The 21,912-nt window shown below is 38.5% G+C and overlaps 1 protein-coding gene across 2 annotated transcripts in view; it reads right to left on the reverse strand.

Annotated features, from left to right (window-relative positions):
• The window catches only part of ipo13b (importin 13b), a 135,854-nt gene that overhangs the window by 97,283 nt on the left and 16,659 nt on the right, over nt 1-21,912 (reverse strand). Inside the window, exons 2-3 of one of the 2 annotated variants that reach the window (XM_080195448.1) lie at nt 17,545-18,278; nt 5,965-6,027 (exon numbers count right to left, since the gene is read on the reverse strand). In XM_080195448.1, the coding sequence (XP_080051574.1) occupies nt 5,965-6,027; nt 17,545-18,278 (797 nt within the window). The remainder of the gene's footprint in view (nt 1-5,964; nt 6,028-17,544; nt 18,279-21,912) is intronic. The other variant, XM_080195449.1, reaches the window with a different exon arrangement.

Here is a 21,912-nt window from a genome sequence, read left to right on the forward strand (position 1 = left end):
CTCTTCAAGTCATGTCCACAAAACAAAGAAAAAAATTCACCACACATAGAAATTCACACAAACGCAATATGCCCCCAAAAATATTGAAAAGTACTGAAAATATAACCATTCTATGATTCGACCACAGCTTCAGATTGGGAACTACCTTGAAATAGAGTACTTGATGTAGCTCACCAAGCAGTGAAATAAATATTTCAAAAAATGCTTCACTAATCCCTTTCTATGCTATATAACATCCCTTCCTCATGTATTTTGCAAACAAGAAATATTTCCGGACACAGATAGATAACAGGAACAATTTGGTTTTACTGAATTCACACTGGCTAAATTTATATCAAGTGCCAAAAATTGAGATAACTGGAATTTACATTTTCACGTATTTAACAGTTTAGGCTCAACTATCAATTGGGAAGCACAGTATCTCCACTGAACACTGTGTTTTAATACAGAAAACAATGCAAATTATGTAGCAAGAAGATTATTAACTATTTGCATAACCCAGTTTTATATCACCACTTCTCTCTCAATCAGTCTACTGCTTTTGACTTGTCACAATTTACACGATCAAGTATTGGATGAGCAAAAATCGCTTCCAATTAAATATCGTCTTTGATCCCGCCATACCTCAGTCCAACAGTCATCAACTCCTGCACTTGACCTAACCACTGTCTGACATTCAACCATCTATCTGCGGCCTTGGGATGATATTTGACCTGAGCAGCTAATACAAATACTCTCCATCAAGGCCACTGACGTCCACCTCCATGATATTGTCCAACTCCTCCCCACCTTACTATGATCTGATGGCAAAACCCTCATTCACACTTCTATGTATTCAAATACTCACTTGATCAATCTGCCCCCTTAGGTGCTCTCTATACTTCAGCTCATTCAAAATTCTCTGTTACTTGTCTCCTAACTCGCACCAAGTCCCATTCACCAATCACCCGTTTCTCAAATGATCTATAATGGCTCTCAGACTAACAAACTCCTGATTTTAAGATCCTCATATTTGTTTTCAAATTCCTCCATGGTTTTGTTCCTCCTCATCTCTCGTAACCTCCACCCGTCCTACAACTCTCGGTAATCTCTACTCTCCTCCATATACAATGTTAAAAATACTACAGAAATACAAATTGTTGTTGCTGACCATTGTTGCAACTTACAGCATTGTTTCATTATGATATTGGAAATCTCCTGATTCAAATGACATCATTCATTTGATGTTTGGCGTCAACCACTAGCGATTACATGTAAAAATACAATACAAACGAGCACCAACTGATCAGTAATGATTTAGTTAAACATCCAAGATTGGTTCACTAGCAGGTTGCTCATTGAGTATTCAAGTGTCATTTGGTGTTTTAAAAAAATCCATGGTAATAAGAAAACAAAGGACTGAAAAACAATCAGTATGAAGATTGACAGAAAAATGAAGTGAAATTTGACATGTGTTTCATCCGAAAATGAAGACTGCGGAAATTATTAGCATATTACTGACATATTGAAATTGAAATAAACTGCATGTGACAACTACCAAGACTATACTCTAAACTAGGTGTCCATCAGATCTCTTCCCTTGAGTCACTTTTCCTGGAAGTGTATATGGTTAAGGATGTTAACATTTTTTTCATAGAATCCCTACAGTGCAGAAGGAAGCCATTCGGCCCATTGAGCCTGCGCCAACAACAATCCCACCTCAGGCCTTATTCCCATAACTCTAAATATTTACCTTGCTAATCCCCCGACACTAAGGGGCAATTTAGCATGGCCAATGCACCTAATCAGCACGTCTTTCAGACTGTGGGATGAAACCGAAACACCCAGAGGAAACTTGCAGAGACACGGAGAGAACATGCTGACTCCACACACACACAGTCACCTGAAGCTGAATTGAACCCAGGTCCCTTGTGCTGTGAGGCAGCAATGCTAACCACTCGCCACCGTGCTGTGTTTTGGTTACCAAATAGTGCCCAAGCACAGCACTAATTCTCAAGAAAACAGGCATCTGAATCTGTTGTTAATGTCTTCAAGACTTCCTGTATTCTGGCTTTTCTGAACAAACTTTAACATACAATATAGGATTAAAATCTATTTTACATCATAAAAATTCCAGTGAAGCCACATCTCAGAGAATTAAGAACCCTCCCTCCATATAACTTTGCCCACATGCTGTACAACCACCTAGTTCCAAATATTCCAAACACATAGGATCCTAATTTTAGTTGGAAAAATTTGTAAGATTAAAATTCTTGTTTGAAGGTTACTTGCTTTTTATCTATTCACCCATCTCCTTGGGCAAATAAAGGCTTTAATTGATGAGCAGGAAACAAAATAACCAGGTTCTCACGCTTCCATCAGTATTAACAGTTATCCTCCAAGTTTCTTTCCCTACCTGGGACAGGAGGGAGTCCAGCTCACCAAAGTCAGCAATGGATTTACAAAAGGGAAATCATGCCTAACAAAATCAATTGGAATGTTTTGAGGATGTAAATAGTAGAGTTGATCGAGGAGAACCAGTGGATGTGTTTTATTTAGGCTTTCAAAAGGTTTTTAACTCATGGAGTTCTGAAGTGTGACAGGTGATCGCATAGAAACTTATAAAATTCAAACAGGATAGATTCATAAAGAATGTTCCCAAAGATGGGGTGTCCAGGACTAGGGGTCACTGTTTGAAGAACTGAGATGAGGAGAAATGTCTTCACCCAGAGGGTGGTGAATATGTTGAATTTAGTACCAGCTGTGATCAAAATGAATGACAGAGCATGCTGAGTTGCCTACCCCTGCTTCTAGTTTCCATGTAACAGTTTCCCATTAACAAATACAACCAAGGTTAGGAATTTGTGCAAGAGCCCTTGACGCCTTGTATTTGTGCCTCCACACACAAATTTGAGTTGCCTTTTTCAGAAAGAAAGCTGCTGAAATAAACCTCAGGTTAACAAGTACCTCTGTGCATTGGCACATTACAATATTACAGATCATTAGCCTAGATGAAACAGCAAACATGGCTTTTAAAGTTTCTTTTTAGATAATACATATACAAGTTCAGAATAATTATAAATTCAGCATATGGTTTACAGAATTGAAGAGATTTAAGTCTTTGACTTCAATAGCACACTCCTGCAATGTGCCCAGAACTTGGGACTTCATTGGCAATTTCCAAAACCAAAGAAGACATTATAATACACAAGTCAATTATAACCTCATGATTACATTTATGTAATAATAATGAAAAAAAGAACCTGCTGTGCCTCCTGGAGTGAACAGATAATCTTATTTGCAAGCAAGATACTATTCTCCTGTATGCTAAATCACCCGATCTTGGGCAATGCTTGCTCACAGAGCTTTGTTTAAAGATCTGGCTATCTTGTCTCAGTCGTCATTTTTTAGTCATCGTGTTCACAATGAATGGAGAATCTACATGCGCCTTCCCTCACTCAGTTTTTTAAATAGTGAAGGAAAGCAACCAAATTGGAAGTATGAAGCAGCTAGATCTTTCAGCCTTGGAACGTTATTTGCATATCTAAAAGTCTAGTATCCTTAAACCCAAGGCCAATCGTAGAAAGCTTCAACATTGCTCATGCTGTCAGTAGTGCAGTACGGTGCCAAATCTTCCAAACAATTCTCCCCATTGCTGCTTTTCTTTCTCAGTCCCAAATGTTCTCTTTTCTTTAGACTATACCCACTGGGCATACCCACTTTTGGTATTTCTTGTACAAGGACTGTAAAGGTTTCTCTGAACACCAATATTTAATAGTATTTCACCATTTAATAAATATTCTGCTTTTCTATTCTTCCAAACAAAATGAACAGTCTCATATTTCACTCTATTTACTACATTCTTGCCCACTCATTTAACCTATTGTTATCCTTCTGCAGACTCTCAGCTTACTTTCCCACCCACATTTGTATCACCAGCAAATGTGGATACATTATACTCAGTCCTTTCATCCAAGGCATTGATATAAATTCTAACTAACTGAAGCCTCAGCATTAACTCTTCCAGCATCCTGCCAACCTGAAAATGACAAGCTGTTTTCTGTCCTTCAACAATGCCTCTATCCATGCTCTTTTTACCTTCAGCCATTAGTTCTATCTTGGCATGATGTTGAATGTCTTTTGAAAATACAAAAGTAATTCATTTGCTGATTCTCTTTCATCTATTCTGCTAGCTAGATCCTCAAAATAAAAACTGTTAAACTCAACTTCCCTTTCAGAAAAGCATGTTGGCTAGGGGCTGAGTTTTGGGTAGACCTTGGGAGACCAAACAAGGGGCATTGGAATGCACATGTTTCTCGGTAATAGAAGCATGGATAAGTATTAAATAAGCTGAAGCAGGGAAAGAGTTAGGCTATAGCATGGAACATAAGAACATAAGAACATAAGAAATAGGAGCAGGAGTAGGCCATCTAGCCCTTCGAGCCTGCCCCGCCATTCAATAAGATCATGGCTGATCTGTCGTGGCTCAGTTCCACTTTCCCGCCCTCTCCCCATAACCCTTAATCCCCTCTCTTATCAAGAACCCATCAACCCGCTTCTTAAAAATATTTAGCGAGGCAGCCTCCACCACTTCAACGGGCAGAGAATTCCAGAGATTCACCACCCTTTGAGTGAAGAAGTTCCTCCTCAACTCCGTTCTAAACCGCCTCCCCTTTATCTTGAGGCTGTGCCCCCTAGTCCTACTGTCCTTTCTGAGCGGGAAGAGTCTCTCCACCTCTATCCTATCCATCCCATTCATCATCTTGTACGTCTCAATGAGATCTCCCCTCATTCTTCTAAACTCTAACGAGTACAAGCCTAGTTTATTCAGCCTCTCCTCATAGCTCAATCCCCTCAACTCCGGTATCAGCCTAGTAAACCTCCTCTGCACTCCCTCCAAGGCCAAAATATCTTTGCGCAGGTGCGGCGCCCAAAACTGCACACAGTACTCCAGCTGCGGCCTCACCAATGCCCTATACAGCTGCAGCAAGACCTCCCTACTTTTATATTCAATCCCCCTCGCTATGAAGGCCAGCATCCCATTCGCCTTCCTGACCACCTGCTGCACCTGCAAGCTGGGTTTTTGCGACTCATGCACAAGGACCCCGAGGTCCCTCTGCACCGTCGTAGACAGCCTTAGTGATAGTACGGTGGTTGGAAGCATATCTCAGAGTCAAATGTGACACAAAGGTTGCAAAACGTCTGGCTCAGCTTCAGAAAGTAGCCAGGGAGGAGAATGGAGTCAGTAGTCAGGGAACAAAATTTGTGGTAGGTACTAAAGAAAGCATCTCTAGTTTCATAATATCTGGCTGAAGGTTATTTCTGCTCATTCACCTCTGGATATTACACAATCAGCCTGATAACCAGTGGAGAGGATGGATAGACTGAGTGTTGAGGTAAAGTTGCATATGATCAGTGTACAACTGGAACAGACATTGTTTTGGAATGATATCAACTCAGGGCAAAATGTAGATGAGAAATAGGAAGGGACAGATCCTTGTTACAGAATCCCTACAGTGCAGGAGGCAGCCATTTGGCAAATCAACTCTGCACCAACTCTGACAAAGCAACCTACCCAGGTCCTATCCTTGTAATTCCACATATTTACCCCACTAACCCTCCTAACCTACACATCTTTGGACACCAAGGGACAATTTAACATGGCCGATCCACCTATCCTTTGGACTGTGGGAGGAAACTAGAGCATCTGAAGGAAACCCACACAGACACAGCAAAAACATGCAAACTCCACACAGTCACAAGGCTGGAATCAAACCCAGGTCCCTGGCACTGTGAAGCAGCAATTCTAACCACTGTGCCACTATGTCATGTATTGAACGTGTCCCTTTAAAATATATGTGCAGCTCATTTGTTGGAAATTGAAATCTTCAAAGTAACATTGAAAAAGAAGAAAATGAATGTGAGCTATTAGCATAAATTAGAAATTGTAGAGTGCAAAACTAAACAGAAGTAAGTTTTACCTACCTGTGCTCCCCCATCTCCCTTATAGCTGCAGAGTCAGCAAGATTCAGCAAGATGGCAAGAAATCTGCACAAGCAATAAGGGAGAAGAGGTGCTAAGATAACAGACAATAAGCAGGGAGGCCAAACATGCAGCAATTAGCAAAGCAATGCAACAATAATTATAGCCAAGTAATTCACAGATGGCTGATCTATGGTTTATATCATGTGCACTGTATTTTACTCATATTGCCTTGAAACAATGATGTACAATGTAAACAAAAATAAATTAATATGCATTTACATGTCTTACAAGGCATCAACTGTTTAGTTCTTAAAACAATAGTTGACTTTTGAATATGTTCAAGATTTAATTAAAACTCTCATTATCTCAGCAATCAAGACATCACAGCAAATGCTCCTGTACCATCTTTTATTAGAAAAATAAAAAACCAAGTACTGCAAATACCCAATTTCTGAAACAAAACAGAAAAGACTGGAAACACAAATGGATTAAAATCGGAACCCGTGGAGACAACAAACTAAATGGAATCTGTCACCCATTCACGACTGAAAAACAAGGAGCTGAAAAAGTATACCAATATGCTTTTCCAGAGCTTACTTTTCAGTTCTGAAGATGTACAAATATGAAACATTAATTCATCAATCACAAGCATGCTCTTTTGATATCATTCTGGATTTCAATGCAACTATCTACCACATATTTAAATTATGTTTAAGTCAACAGCAGGCGGCACGGTGGCACAATGGTTAGTATTGCTGCCTCACAACACCAGGGGACCCAGGTTCAATTCCCGGCTTGGGTCACTGACTGTATGGAGTTTGCACATTCTCCCTGTGTCTGCGTGGATTTCCACCGGGTCCCCCGGTTTCTTCCCACAATCCGAAAGATGTGCTGGTTAGGTGCGTTGGCCATGTTAAATTCTCCCTCGGTGTACCTGAGCAGGTGCTGGAGTATGGTGATGAGGGCATTTTCACAGTAACTTCACTGCAATGTTCTTGTAAGCCTACTTGTGACACTAATGAATAAATTACTAGTTAAGGAGAAATCAGTCATACCTCATGCAGGACATAGAGAACACATCTTTAATTTTGCATGATAACAAACTCGTTTATATAGCACACCCAATCCATCAGACAAACCAGCCGTCCATCTGTTGATTCTGTCTACACTTCCCAATGCCTCGGCAAAGCAACCAGTATAATTAAGGACCCCACGCACCCGGACATTCTCTCTTCCACTATTTTCATTGGGAAAAATGTACAAAATGTAGGTACCAACCGACTCAAGAACAGCTTCTTCCCTGCTGTCATCACGCTTTTGAATGGATCTACCTTGCATTAAATTGATCTTTCTCTACACCCTAGCTATAACTGTAACACTACATTCTGCACTCTCTCGACGGTATGGTTTGTCTGTACAGCGCACAAGAAACAATACTTTTCACTTTATGCTAATACATGTGACAATAATAAAATCAACAAGGAAGTACTGCAAAGGTTTTTGATGAATTATTTTTTGGAATCCAGTAACTGACATAAGCAAACAGGATCTTATTTAAATCACAATCAAAAATGGTACTGAACAGCCCAGCACTTGGCCTCAGCTTTTATTAGTTATGTAGCTATGAGTTCAGAAGTGTGATTTTTGTGATATTTCTGCTTCTCTCATGAAAAGGTGACTTGGACAATTTCCTGCTTTATAAGAACAGGCCTTTTGTATCATATAACATGCAACATATGGAGAAAAAAATGTTCACTTTTTGTTTTTCTCCCTTGTGTGCTTTTTTCTACACTTAAATTTTTCCAATGTCAGTCATGCCATCAAGGAAACAAATGGCAGTCAAACATGTCCACATATATGAGGTGGTCAGTTGAGGGACAAGGGGGAGTTGTGGGGCAAAAATCATTGGAGATCTAATTTGCAACTGTTAGTTACACACAAATACTAATATTTTACTTTATTGTATATTTATTGAACTGTAAAATCATTTGTTACAAATTCCTTGCAACTGTTCAAATTAAGGAACTATCCAGAACTAGGGAGGAAGCTGTGAAAAATCAGTGCTCTACTTCCTCAAAAAGAAGGATTTTATTGAAGGAATACACTTGGGGAAGATTGGACAGCAGTTAAATAAACTAGTGTTCTTAATCTCGCAAAACATTGGAAATTACAACAAATCTCAAATTTAATAAGCTAACAAATTATATGTTTATAGAGAAGGAAAAAGGAGCAAAATAATTCCATTAAAAGTTGTCCTGAAGTGATTTTCCTGTAAAATTGCAGGTACCAAATTTTGAAACATGCTTTGCAGCAAAGTGCTGGACCACAACACAATAAACATTAACTTTGAACACTTTAAAAAATACTAAGAGCCAATAACTAATTATATCTAGGTGCACATGCTGGTTTGGTGTTCCTGCAAACACAGACAATGTAGCAAGTTTTTTGCACATTTACATTCTGTTAGGAAGACCTTTCATAGAAATAGGCCACACAGGCCTACAAGTCCACTAAGAAGTAATTTTTGTCCTCCACAATCCTTCTCCCAATGCAATAAATCTATCCCTTCTATTCCTTTCTCCCTTTACTTAGCTAGTTTCTGCTCAAAAAGGAATCTTGCACTTGCACTAATTTATAGTTCTTGTGACAACACCAATGTTATATATAGCGGACAGAAGGTGTCATTCATTGATTGTGGCAAGGTGAAACTACAAAAATTGCTTTATGCCATAACCAAAAAAAAAGTTGCTGGGGATAATGTGAAGTTAAGAAATATTACCAAGATATCAATTATTTCGTTTGTGGTACTTATGTAACAATATCACATCTCTCAACAAACTTAAAAATTTGCATCTTCCCTATTTTTAAAAAGCCATATGCTGGGAAAGTTGACTTAATATACAATAAATTACTAATTTATATTGTTTTAATCTTAATTCTCTCAGAACAAGCAATGTCTGTACACACACTGTACTCTGTAAACAGAAAGCTGGATGACCTTTAAAAATAATTCACCGCTGAGGATCACTAAATAACAACCAGTACTCATGCACAAAACACCTAAGAAATGCATTTGAAACTGCACCTAAACACTTTGAAGACAATTATATAATGTTAGAATACAAACAGTTGATCATGCAAAACAAGTACTGGGGCCAAATATTCTGACAACAGCACTTGAATCTTGTACATTTTTCCATAAGCAAAAATCTTTTATTGATACTATACAGATTTGAAAAGGCAGTGTACGATTAGATGGAATAAGTTACTCTAAGGAAAATTTTAAAAAGGTTAAAAGAATTGTTGAGAATGTTATGAATTACAGTAATCTGAAAGAAAATCAATACTTATAGTTTAAAAATTAATTTGTACATTTAATATATTAAACATACAAGCAAGCCTAGCTTTAAACAAGTCATTGTCAATGTCAATCCCTCTTCGTATAGCTAGCTTAACATAAACGTTGTTTATAGCTACCTTTAAACACAAAATTTTAGGATATTGCATTCACAATTTTTTTTTATCAGTGGTATAGTGTTTTTACTCCCGCATTTGCCGAGTTGAGTGAGTTTGTGCTTTCTTCCTAACGTGTTCCATTTTGTTTAAGTCAAATTTACACAAGGGGGAAACAGCACAAATGGATTCCAAATATAAAAGGAATGATCTACAAGGAAACATTAGAGAAAATGAAGCTTCAAAAGGTAGAAATTAGTCACACAAGTATTACGTATTAAATGTAGTTAAAGCAAGTCAGATTATTTGTACAATCAGCAAGAAATTGATGTTTTTTCCCTCCGATTCCTCCCCTTTTGCTGAGGGTTGGATACAATGTTGTACTGGTCACTTCTCTTGTAAAAGTTATCTCCCAATAGTGCGTGTTTGCTCATTCTTTGATGTTGCTTGTTTGGAAACTCTTGGTCATTCTTAGTTCCTTTTCCATTGATATGGTCTTCAAGCAATGTTTTGAACATATATTACTTTAGCAGATGGTGTCTTGAAAGTGTCTATCAAGTCCTGATGATATCCATCATGCCTTTTCTGGATTTCATTCTCCTTTGGACATTTTCATTTGTTCACTGTTTTCAAAATATTCTAAGTATTCTTCTGTCAGCCCACATTTCAAAGGCTTCAAGTCTTTTGATCATTTGGTTGCATGCAATCCAGGTTTCACGGCCATGGAGAAGGGTTGACCAGATATAACTTTTGCTTATACACAGGCTCATTCTCTTTACTGTCAGAATTAATTTTGTTGAAAGCATCTCTTGCTAATTCTGGCACACATTTGTCCATTTGGAAATTAATGGCAGCGAAAAGAAGCAGGACGTGTGTTTGGAATGATCAATCAAGAAAGGTAATATACAGAGATAACCATTTATTCGATGCATAAATTTTTAGAAATTATTTCATGGGATGTAGATATCACTGACAAGGCCAACATTTACTGTCCATCCTCAATTGCCCTAGAACAGAGTGGCTTGCTCGGCCATTTCAGAGGGCAGTTAAGAATCAATCACAATGACGTGTGTCAGGAGTCATGTGTAGGCCAGGTTAGGCAATGATGACAGATTACCCTCCGCAAAGAACATAAGTGAATCAGATTTTTTTTTAATATGACAAATGATAATTTCATGGTTGCCATTATTGAGAAGTGCTTTGTATTCCAGCGTTATTTCTTGAATTTAAGTTCCACTGGCTGTCATGATGGGATTTAAACCCACATCCTCAGATCATTAAAATAAACAAAACACTGGATTCTGAGATCTGAAACAAGGACAAGAGAATGCTGGAAAAATTCACCAGGTCTGGCAGCATCTGTATGGAGAGAAAGCAGCTAACGCTTCGAGTCCTTTAGACCATTCATCAGAACTAAAGAGAGGGAGAATATGTTAGACATTACACATCGCCGAGAGAGATTGCAACAAAATGCAGCAACTTTAAGAACAAAAGACAAATGGCCTGGTGTAGGACATACGAAGGTTGCACGGCAATTTTATTTTAAGAAAGGGTTAAGATGGAAAAATGAATGCATCCCCTCCCACACCATCCCATCTGTCTTATGTCCTTCAAGTTGCTACATTCTGTTACAATCTTTCACAGCTACACTTTAATATCTCTTCAGTTCTGACGAAAGGTCTAAAGGATTCGAAACATTAGTGTTGTTTTCTCTCCTTGTAAATATTCCCAGACTTTGAGTTTTTCCAGCATCCTCTGTGCTTCCTGAGAACATTACCTTGGACCTTTGGATTGCTAGTCCAAAGGCATTGCCAGCACACCAGTATTTTCCCCTGATTATTTCTGCTACCATAGTATCTAATGTGCTGGAGTTACAGTTTTGGTTTCCTTACTTAGCGGGATATACTTGCATTGGAGGCAGTTCAGGAAAAGTTCACCGGGTTGATTTCTGGGATAGACGGATTGTCTCGTGAGGAAAGGTTGAGAATGTTAGGCATTTGTCCATTGGAGTTCAGAAGAACAAGAGGTGATCTAACTGAACATCCAAAATTCTGAGTGGACTTGGCAGGGCTGGTACTGAGATGATGATTCCCCTCATTTGGGGAATCTAGAATGAAAACACAGTTTCAAAATAAGAGATCTCCCATTTTGACAGGGATGAGGAATTTCTTCTTTCAGAGGCTCATTAGTCTTTGGAATTCACTACCTCAGAGCAGTGAAGGCTAGGTCATTAAAATAGTCAAGGCTGGGTTAGGCAGATTTGTGACCTGCAAGCAAGTCAAAAGGTTATGGTAGACAGAAAAATGGAGTTAAAGCCATAATCAGGTCAGCCATGGCCTTACGGAAAGCACAAAAGACTTGAGGGGCTAAATGGCCTCCTCCTGCTCCTTTCTCCTATGTTCTCAGGTTTGAATAGAAAGTTAGTCTGTCTGTTTACTAATGGCATTTTGAGGAGGAGGAGGAACACCACAGGAACGTTATATAATTAGAGGTTTGCAGTGATGGGCTGAATCATCTGCAACTGGAGTGTTTGTTCACGTTCAAATTTGTCAGAAAGTTCAAGATACACACTTAAGCAAAGGTTTGCTAACAATCAAGGCTGTAATAGCAAATGCAACAATCAAATCCAATTAAATACGAAGACCAAAATATATGCAGTATAAATATTAGATGTTGGTTGACCACGTTAAAGTTACTCCTAGTATTTGTTTATACTCCTATATATGTTGATGTTAGTCCCAAACATTTATGTTTTTTGGAAGGTAAACATGTTGGTATTGATTGCTTTAAAAACTTTTGATCAAAATCAAATTAATTGTTTGATGCCACTTACATGCTAGAATAGTCAAAACCTAGAACAACTAAAATTTCTTAAGCTTGCTTTATGGATGATACAACTGTACCCATATCAAGGCCTGCAATGATCAACCTACAAAGTTCAATCTGTATAATAAACTGCCTACTTCCATTCGATATATGTACATGCAATAAATGCAGCTTCTCTCTCATCCAACGATGTTGCAACTAATGAACTGAAGTTTACCAAATATTGATCCTACGTTCATTGCAATATATTGAACATTGACCTACCACAAAGGTGTTCATTTTTTAACAAATCCTAATGTGTATGAACATGGCTTATTGACATGGTTCCAGTGAAATTGGACTGGGGGTACCCAAAAGGTACGCTATGGCCAGATAAGGATTACGCTGTAATTGCCGAGGAAGTGCTAACTTCCTTTGAGCAATTGTTCGGCACTGGGGACCATCCAAAAATGCAATTTAAATCGCAATCATCAGATGGTTCCATTAATAGTTACCCAGAATAAGTTATGTTATAAGAATTAAAACCACTTCTACCTTCTGGGTAATTATTGTACAGAGCCACACTGACCTCCCACAGGACCCCCTTTTACTTTCCCCCCACCCCCCACATTCCCCTAATGCCAGTATGATAAAAATGGGAATGTAGCCTCCTTGTGTCAGATATTCAGAAGCCCTCAACAGAAGACCCCACAAGTACACTGCTACGTGCAGTTCTTATCTGGCCCAAGTCAGAAGGTCAGGCAAGACAGAATCAATAGGATTTGAAGGCAAGAATGTAGGAATGGAATGGCAATCCAACTCTGATTACCCATCCATGGAAGTTCAGGACTACAGTGATGAAACACTAAGCGGACTTAAATTTAAAAAATTATGCAGATTGTTCAGAACAGATCTATTCCACCATCCCTAAGAGTCTTCACACAAGCAGCAAGGGAACATTACAGGATAAACATTAGCAGGATATAGATGCTTCATTTTTATATAAAAAGCCAGAAGGGCAACAGAAATAAGAATCATTTATAGATTAATTTAAGCAAAACTCTATATAATGAAACGCTTGGAGAGTCAAATTTTACATTTAGTTTCTCCCCAACTTTACATTAAAATGCCCCAAAGCAATATTCAATATTGCATTATGTTTCATCAAATGTCATTAGGTAAGCACCTTCCTGTTAAAAATATGCTGATGATTTAAAAATTGGATAGTAATTGGATTAATATTTTCATCTGGGGAATAATAGCTTTATGGCAATCTGAGACCACTTCACATCATTGTCATTCATAAAAATTAGACACATTTAGAAATAGATTTCCCCAGTTTCTTTGTACAAATACCATTTTGAGGATTTCTTTTGAGAACGCATTGAAGATTTAACTGAATGCATTTAACCATTCAACAGAATTGCAAAAACAATAAAAATGTTCATGAAACATTTATGGAATAAGAAGGAGCATTTAAAATTAATATCATAATTCTGTCCTCAGCTTGAACCATGTCTGTATAATTCAAAAGCAAACTGAACACTATCAAAGTTTAAGTGCTCACAGTCAATTTCTGAAAATGGTTTCTTCTGCTATGGCTCATAAATCTAAATTGATATTCTGGCTACTGAAATTAAATGAAGCAAAGGTGGAATGATCAGCAATTAATTTCCACGGATTAAAAAAAAGTAATTTACTGTACTCTTTGTATCCCAGGAGGTTCAGTGCATAGAAATTTCAGGATTGTATCTGTGAATTTAGTCAGGCTAAAGCCATTTGTGATCCCTATTTTCACATAGCATAACAAGAGTATATTTCCTACACAAAAAAGACATAAATCATATCTACACAGCAAAAGCTTGGGATTAGTATGCATTCAATCATAAGGTGACAAGAATTTTTAAATAGAGACTACCAAATGCTTGTGTATCGTGAAACAGTTTACTGTATTAAATTTTTAAGTGCATCCCCATTACCCTATCAGTGGCTAATAGTGGAACAGCAGCTTTAGCCTATTATCCATCAACGAGACCTTTAACTCCTGGAAAGCGTGCTCGAGATCGAAGGTCTTTAGAAATCATTCTGTCTAATTTGCTGATAATGAGAGATGGAAAAGACGACTGGCTGGACAAAAACAAAATCTATATAGTTGTTTCTACATTGAAGCTGAGGGCGATACTGAAAAAAAAACATGCAATACACTATATCTCTAGACTATTAATCCAGAAACTCAGCTAAGGTTCCATGGACCCAGGTTTGAAATCCACTACGGCAGATCGTGAAATGTGGATTCAATAAAAATATCTGAAATTAAGAATCTACTGATGACCATGGAACCATTGTCGATTGTTGTAACAACCCATGTGACTCATTAATATTCTTTGGGGAAAGAAATATGCCATCCTTACTGGGTCTGGCTTACATGTGACTTCAGAGCCACAGCAATGTGGGTTGATTCTCAACTGCCTTTGGGCAACCAGGGAGGGGCAATAAATGCTGGCCAGCCAGTGACACACATGACCCACGAATGAATAAAAAAATTTAATGTTTCTACGCCTGGAAAGGAAAAACTTATAGTTAGATTCATGCTGGGCAAAGGTGTTCATAGGTGTGGGTATTGGTGTTGGTGTTAGTTCAGTTCCAACTGTGATACTCCTGTGCTTAAGAGGGCCACAGCATGAAGAAGAAATAAACCAGCAGCAGTTGTTTAGCAACTGGGGGCCTTGTAAAGTAGAAAAACTTTCCATGTTTTAGCTGGATATATTGCAGTTCAAGAAAGACACCATGGAAGAAATGTTTCTCAACTGCGAGGAGAAAGGCTGGACGGGAGATGAAAAGAGGCAGGCTTCCTAAAGAACGAAATACTGTTCAGATAACCAGGGAATTGGGAGAGAAAGAATGTCTAAAGATAATTTAAATTAAGAGATGAAAGACCAAGGTATTGTTCAGAAGAATTCAAGAAAAAACAAACAAGAAGTGTTTGCAGTTAAAGACACAATTGCAGTAATCAGATTTAAAGCACGAAAGCAGACTTCATACATTAAAAGTTTGATGCTATTTTAATAGAGTCTGGAAATCAAGAGTTAAAGCAACTGTGAGCAGTTTGTACAGCAGTGAAGAAGAACTCTTAAATGTGAACTGTAAAACCTGGAAACTGGATTTACCGTTAAAAGTGGACCAGAGGCTTTGTTTAAAAAAAGTCATTTGGAAAACCGGGATTTTGGAATGCAAACCACTATGAAAAGCATTATTGTGAAAGACTTAAAGGATGTTTTGGGGGTGGGGTTTGAAATCTCTCATGTGACAATCATCTAGAGGAATTCTGAGGAGACAACCACAACACTAGCTTGGGTTCAGAGTAGAGTGTATATTTGACTACAGCCAATCTGTGTACTTACAGGGACTTTGTGATACTGAGTATTGAAGCTTAATGAAACCAAGGGCGGAGTAAAGGAGTATTGTGTCATAATCCAATATTTCATGTTTAATAAAATGTTTTTTTCTTGTTTTTGAAACGAATTAGTGGTCCTGTGGCTTTATTCCTCTGTGTTTTCTAAAACAAAAATTAAAAATTACAGTCTTTTGAGCCATGGTTTCATTCTGGTCATTGTAGGTAACATTGACACAGTATTTAATCAGCTGGGGACATTTTAAGAGTTTTCATCATAATTTTAAATGGCAGGTTACCAAAAGAACAGATGTATATGGCCATCACTCCCATGTTAAAATCAATGATAAAACATTTATTTTTAAGTGACAAATTTGCTTTAATAATTTTTGAAAATTATTTCATAGATTAGAAAGCTGTTAGATTTCAATAAATTAATATCTTCAGTTGAAGTTTCATAGCATTCTTGCTTTTTCTACTCTTTCATTTTTAAACTTCATGAGAGTTATCTGATCCTTAAAATACAGCTGAAAAAAGGTTCTGTTGCAAGACTGATTTTGCTCTTTGTTGTGCACTTTTTGGTGCAAAACAGTGGTAACAAATTTATTATCTGGAGTTAGCTTTTATCCAGGACATTCCACAATTTCATCTTACAAAATTATACATGAACTACTGACGACCTGAAAGCAGAGTTCTTTTGAGTGGACATCTTAATATTGTCCAAAACACATGCCAAGTAGCTAAATATTCTTGAACAGAAAGCTTCTTTGTACAGTTCGACAATGTTCAAACATTCCAAGCCTGCCATCTTGTATTAGTACAGTTAGCACTGGCCTTGCCAACATTGTAAACACTGGTGAAATGACAATTCAGCAACATTTTACCCAATTAAATTTTAAAAAGAACAATAAGGAGAATCTAAGAGCTTTGATTTATAGCCAACATCCTGTCCTGGCCACACCACACTTACAATGCCACCGCTCAAAGAAATCGTGTTAACCTGCTCACCAACTCAAAATCTTAATTCTCTTTAAAATGTTCTATTTTATCTCAGAAAGCTGTTATCAGGCTGAAAATATCTTCCCCTAAACGTGTCACGTTGGAAAGAACCTGTTGTAAACCACACCTCAGGCTCAATATATACTAATGGGTTTTTAAATAATATGCTAATATTTGGAGAAGCATTTAAATCAGGTTCACACCAGTAATGTACCTGAACTTGATTAAGCCACTGGTAAGGTCCGATGAAAATTGGAGTGCGATCTCACCAGTGAAATTCTTGATTTCAGAGTTTTACTGGATCTTGAGCTCTCACCGCCATTTCTGCAGACAGCGAGTGTGGGCTCAATATTGCCTCCACAGTCTTTACAAGCTACAAAAATTAACCCATGTACACCACACACACACTTCTTCCCAACCCACAATGTCGTGTACTTTATGCAGATAGCTTGCATGATAAAATATGCTACTACATTGGTGTAACTTAAACTTCTAATAGTTGTGTGGCAGATAGCCAAACAGATGTCACCTGTCTGAGGGAGCCATGTGGTCACAATTGGTTTGCTACATAAAAAAACTTAATGCATGGGTTACCCCCAGGCTGCTACTATGACAAAACACAATTTTGTTGACCTGATACATGTACTAAGTTTTAAATTCCAGCAGCTGCGCATCATATAGGCAATTTAGCCCAGTAAACTTGTCAAATTTACAGTAAAAACACTTGAAATGCTGATCATTAGTCAAAAAGAAAGTTAGAAGGGCTTAGTAGAATGAATAGTTAGTATCTGCAAAGAGGACAAGCTAACATATTATGTGAGATCATTCCAATTTGTGATGTTACATCTGACACATTAACTTTCTGTTTGCTTTACAGATACACACAAACCCACAATAAACATTAAAGTGATATGAAGTTCTGACTCCCTTACCTTTGAGCATCAGGCTGGGAGATTGCATTGACAAGGGCTTCAACTGCTGTGTCAAAAAGCTCAGCATTCTGTAGAGATGTAAATGAGGCCTGCATCAAACACTCACAATCCAGCAGAGGAACATCCAGTTGCACCCAGCTTGAGAAGCACTTAAGAGCCTTCTGGCTGATGAACACGGGGGAATCTGTCTGTAGTAGCTGTTGTAGAAGTGGAAAGACGGCACCAGACTCTTGTGCTAGGGCATTTCGCACTTCACCTTTCCGATACTGAGGCAGACGACTTGTCTGAAATTCTTCAGGGAGGACAGTTAGTAGTTCCAGCAAAGCCATACATCTTGCTTTGCCATCCACATCGGAACTTTCAGTCTGGAACATCTTCACCATGTCACCTACAGCATTTGGCCATCTCTCAGGCATCATATTGAGAGCGAGTGATGCTAATGCTACACAAAGTCTGGTGAGAACTATCTTGGATCCAGAGGCAAAACATGCTATTTGATTGAAAAGCTGTGATTTCAGAGTCTCATACTGATCTGAAGGGATATCATTCCAATAGCGGGAGATCTTGATATGAAGGGCACTAGCTCCAAAATATTGGATCTCAGGCACTTTATTAGGACTAAGCAATGCCCAGCTAAACTGCCAAGCTTGAGGAGACACTTGTGCCTGCATCAGCCATTTCTGTGCCAGGTTCTTGTTGTCAATATTTGGGTCATAGTACAACTGGTGTAATGCCTGAAAAAGATAGAAAAGGCAGGAAGATATGAAAAATAATATTTCATCCATAGGCAGTTCACAAAGAGAAATAAAGGAATGGAAATGAAAACACCCTATGCCTCCTGTACCTACAGTTCACCATAAGTAGAAAATAAATTTTCCAAGTGATATCAACTCAGGTTAGCTATCATTGCAAATCAAGTAAAATTGTCAATTACTTATTTGAATTCCTTACTAAAGTATAAAATAATCCATTTATTTCACATTTTGAAAATCAGTAGTATTAAATTAATGGTGAAAAGGATTGGGATTTCAGAACTGCTTCAAAGCCAATAGCACTCCAAGTTTCAAAAGAAAATATTTAGGGAATGTACGTAAAACTTTCAATTGAGATTTAAGATGCTTTTGTCACATTGAAAATGTAATATGAATATCAGTCATGTTCCAGTGAAGATCTTTAGGTATCAGAATTAGGAATTATACCAGAGTTCAGAGAGAAGGAAACTTAACATTCATCTTAAAAAAGCAGCAAAAAAAAAGGGAGTCCTGGAAATGACATACCAATAAGCGTACTTCAGAAAGAATAAAGCCATACAGAATACCATGAATCACCTACAGAAATCTGAAGTCAATTGGTGCAAATCAGCAGTCTTGGAACTGAAAGTGGAAGGCGTAGTAGGGTCTGGTACATTCAAGGTCAATGTGGAACTGAGTTACACTACTGTCCACACTGTGATGTAAGAAAGCACATATGCAGATACATGGTCAGCTTAAAGATGGACAGTGATATGTAAAGGTCTACAGCAGAATCAGCTCCATACCTAAATCCTCTACTCTGCATGTGTAAGCCCACTTTATGGTGTCCAAAGCAGGATGTAGATCCAAAAAAAAACCCTTATGCTCACAAGAATGCAGAAAATCTAAGAGAAATGGCACCTTCAACTGAGTCTGAACTGGAAGAAGTTCCCAACTGAAGCCACTGATGTAGAGAAAATTTGCCAAGAAAAGCTCCAGACACAACAACTTGGAAGCCAAAAAGGCAGAAGTACATGGAAGTACAGTTTCAGGAGATAGAATTCATAGCCTGCAAGGATGAATTAAGTTTGTTTTAAAGCTATCCAGGCTATTTTAGGTCCTCAGAAGGCCCTTTTTACTAATTCAGTCAGAAATACCATTTGAACAAGATCCATTACTGATTCCCATCCAGGCTCAAGAGTCTCAACACATGGCTCCTACATTCAGCAAAGAGGAAGCAAAATTAAACTAACAGTTAATTTCATCTACTTTGGGTGCCTCGCAACTATCCGATTTTCTAATCAACAAGCCTGTGGTTCTCTTCTACGCATCTTGCCTTGCAATGCTCTACTGCTGATTAAATGAAGTTGACAGCCAGCTGATCCTTGCAGAGGATTCTTCTTCGGCAGAAGCGCGTGTCAATTTGGAAAGCCCTCCAAAAACAAGTGCAGAAGATCCATTGTTTGGCAATGCCATCGTGGCAGCATGTAATCTCTTAAAACCGTACCCACAATTAAAAGTCTTCAAAATGAATCACAAGTCCACACTTCTAGCTCCACTGGGATTCCCGCGTGGCCCAGACCAGTCACAGAACTGAAGTGCTAACAGTAAGTATTTGAAAGATACAGCAGGCAGCGGCATAATGCAGAGACCCAGGAAAACATCCTGTGGTCCCGGGTTCAAATCCTACCATGGCAGGTAATAGAATTTGAATTCAATAAAAAAGTTTGGAATTTAAAGTCTGATGACATTTATTGTCATAAAAAAGTTAATCAGGTTCATTAATGCTATCTTTGTCTGGTCTGCCTACACGCAACTCCAGGCCCACTAAGCTGGCCTAACAAGTCACTCTGAGTCTTTTTGGTGGTTTGATGCAAAGGAATAAAACCCAGGAGTGGTCTAGTCAGCAGGGAGTTGCTCTTGGAGTCCTCAACATTGTCACCAGACCTCATGAAGTATCATGGCATCATGGGCAAGGAAACTTCCTGATTACCATGTAGTGCGGCCCCTCCGCTGATGCATCATGTTGAACACCACTTGGGAGGAAGCACCAAGGATGGCAAGGGCACAGTATGTACTGTGGGTGAAGGATTTTAATGTCCATCACCAAGAGTAGTTCAGTAGCACATCTGCTGACATAGTTTAGAGTTTTTTTTAAATAGATTCTTTTATGGGATGTGGGCATCATTGGTAAGGCTAGCATTTATTGCCAATCTTTAATTGCCCTTGAATGGATTGGCCAATTTCAGATCATTTATATGAGTCAACGACATTGCTGTAGGTCTGGACTTGCATGTGGGCCAAACTAAGGACACAAGATTTCCTTCGCTAAAGGATCAGATGGGTTTTTACAAACAACAATATTTTCATGGTCATCATCAGACTTTCAATTCTGGATTTTTATTTAATTCAAATAGTGGGATTTGAACCAGGTTCTACAGAACATTACGATGGATCTCTTCATTACTAGCCACAATGCCACTATACCACCACCTCAACCACTGCCAGTGCCTCTTACAGCACCACATCACTGCCTTTTAAAAGGCATAACTGTTAGACTGGGTCTGTAGCAGGTGGGTGAGGGAACCAACAAGAGGGAAAAACATTCTTGACCACATCCTCATCAACCTGCCTGTTGCAGATGCATCTGTCCATGTCAGTATCAGTAGGAGTGGCTAAATCAGTCGTTGTGGAGACTGTCTTCACATTAAGGATACTCTTGTGTTGTGTGGCACTACCAGTGTGCTAAATGGGATATATTTCAAACAGATCTCGCAGTTCAAAGCAGGACATCTATGAGGCACTGAGCCATCAGCAGAAGTGTACTCAACCACAATCTGTAACCTCATGGCTTGACATATTTCCCATTTTACCATTACCATCAAGCCAAGAGATCAACCCTGGTTCAATGCAAAATGTAGGAGAGCATGTCAAGAACAGCACCAGGAATGTTGAAAAGTGAGGTGTCAACCTGGTGAAGCTACGACACAGGACTACTTGCGTGCCAAACAGCAAGCTAAGCAATTCCACAACCAATTAATCAAATCAAAGTTCTGCAGAAGTGTCACATGCAGCCATGAATGGTGGCAGACAATTATATAATTCACTAGAGGAGGAGGATGCACAAATATCCTCAATGATGAGGGAGCACAGCAAATCAGTGCAAAAAAAGGGCTCAAACATTTGCTACCATTTTCACCCAGAAGTGCCAAGTGGATGATCCATTTCAGCCTCCTCCAAAGGTTCACAACATCACAGATGCCAGTCTTCAGCCAATTTGATTCACTCCACATAGACCGCAGCTGTTCAAAAAGACAGCTCACCATCACCTTCTCAAAAGCAATTAGCAATAGACAATAAATGGCTGCCTCACCAGCAAAGCCCACATTCTTCAAATTAAAAAGCTACAAATGAAAAAAAAATCAGAAGTAGAACAAATCAATACACTTCCTTACTTGATTGGGCCAATTACAGACAACATCACTGCATGACAAGCTACGAGTCTTCTGCCAAATTCAATTGTATTTTCAAATCCTTCAACATTTACTTCAACCCAACATCCAATAAGATATTATAGAGCATCAAATTTCATAGAAGGTGTATCTCCCCAGGAAACCTGTCGATTTCTTCATTAATG

This window comes from Carcharhinus amblyrhynchos, chromosome 9 (genome assembly GCF_965287045.1).
Source record: "Carcharhinus amblyrhynchos chromosome 9, sCarAmb.v2.hapA, whole genome shotgun sequence".
Taxonomy (NCBI): Eukaryota; Metazoa; Chordata; class Chondrichthyes; order Carcharhiniformes; family Carcharhinidae; genus Carcharhinus; species Carcharhinus amblyrhynchos.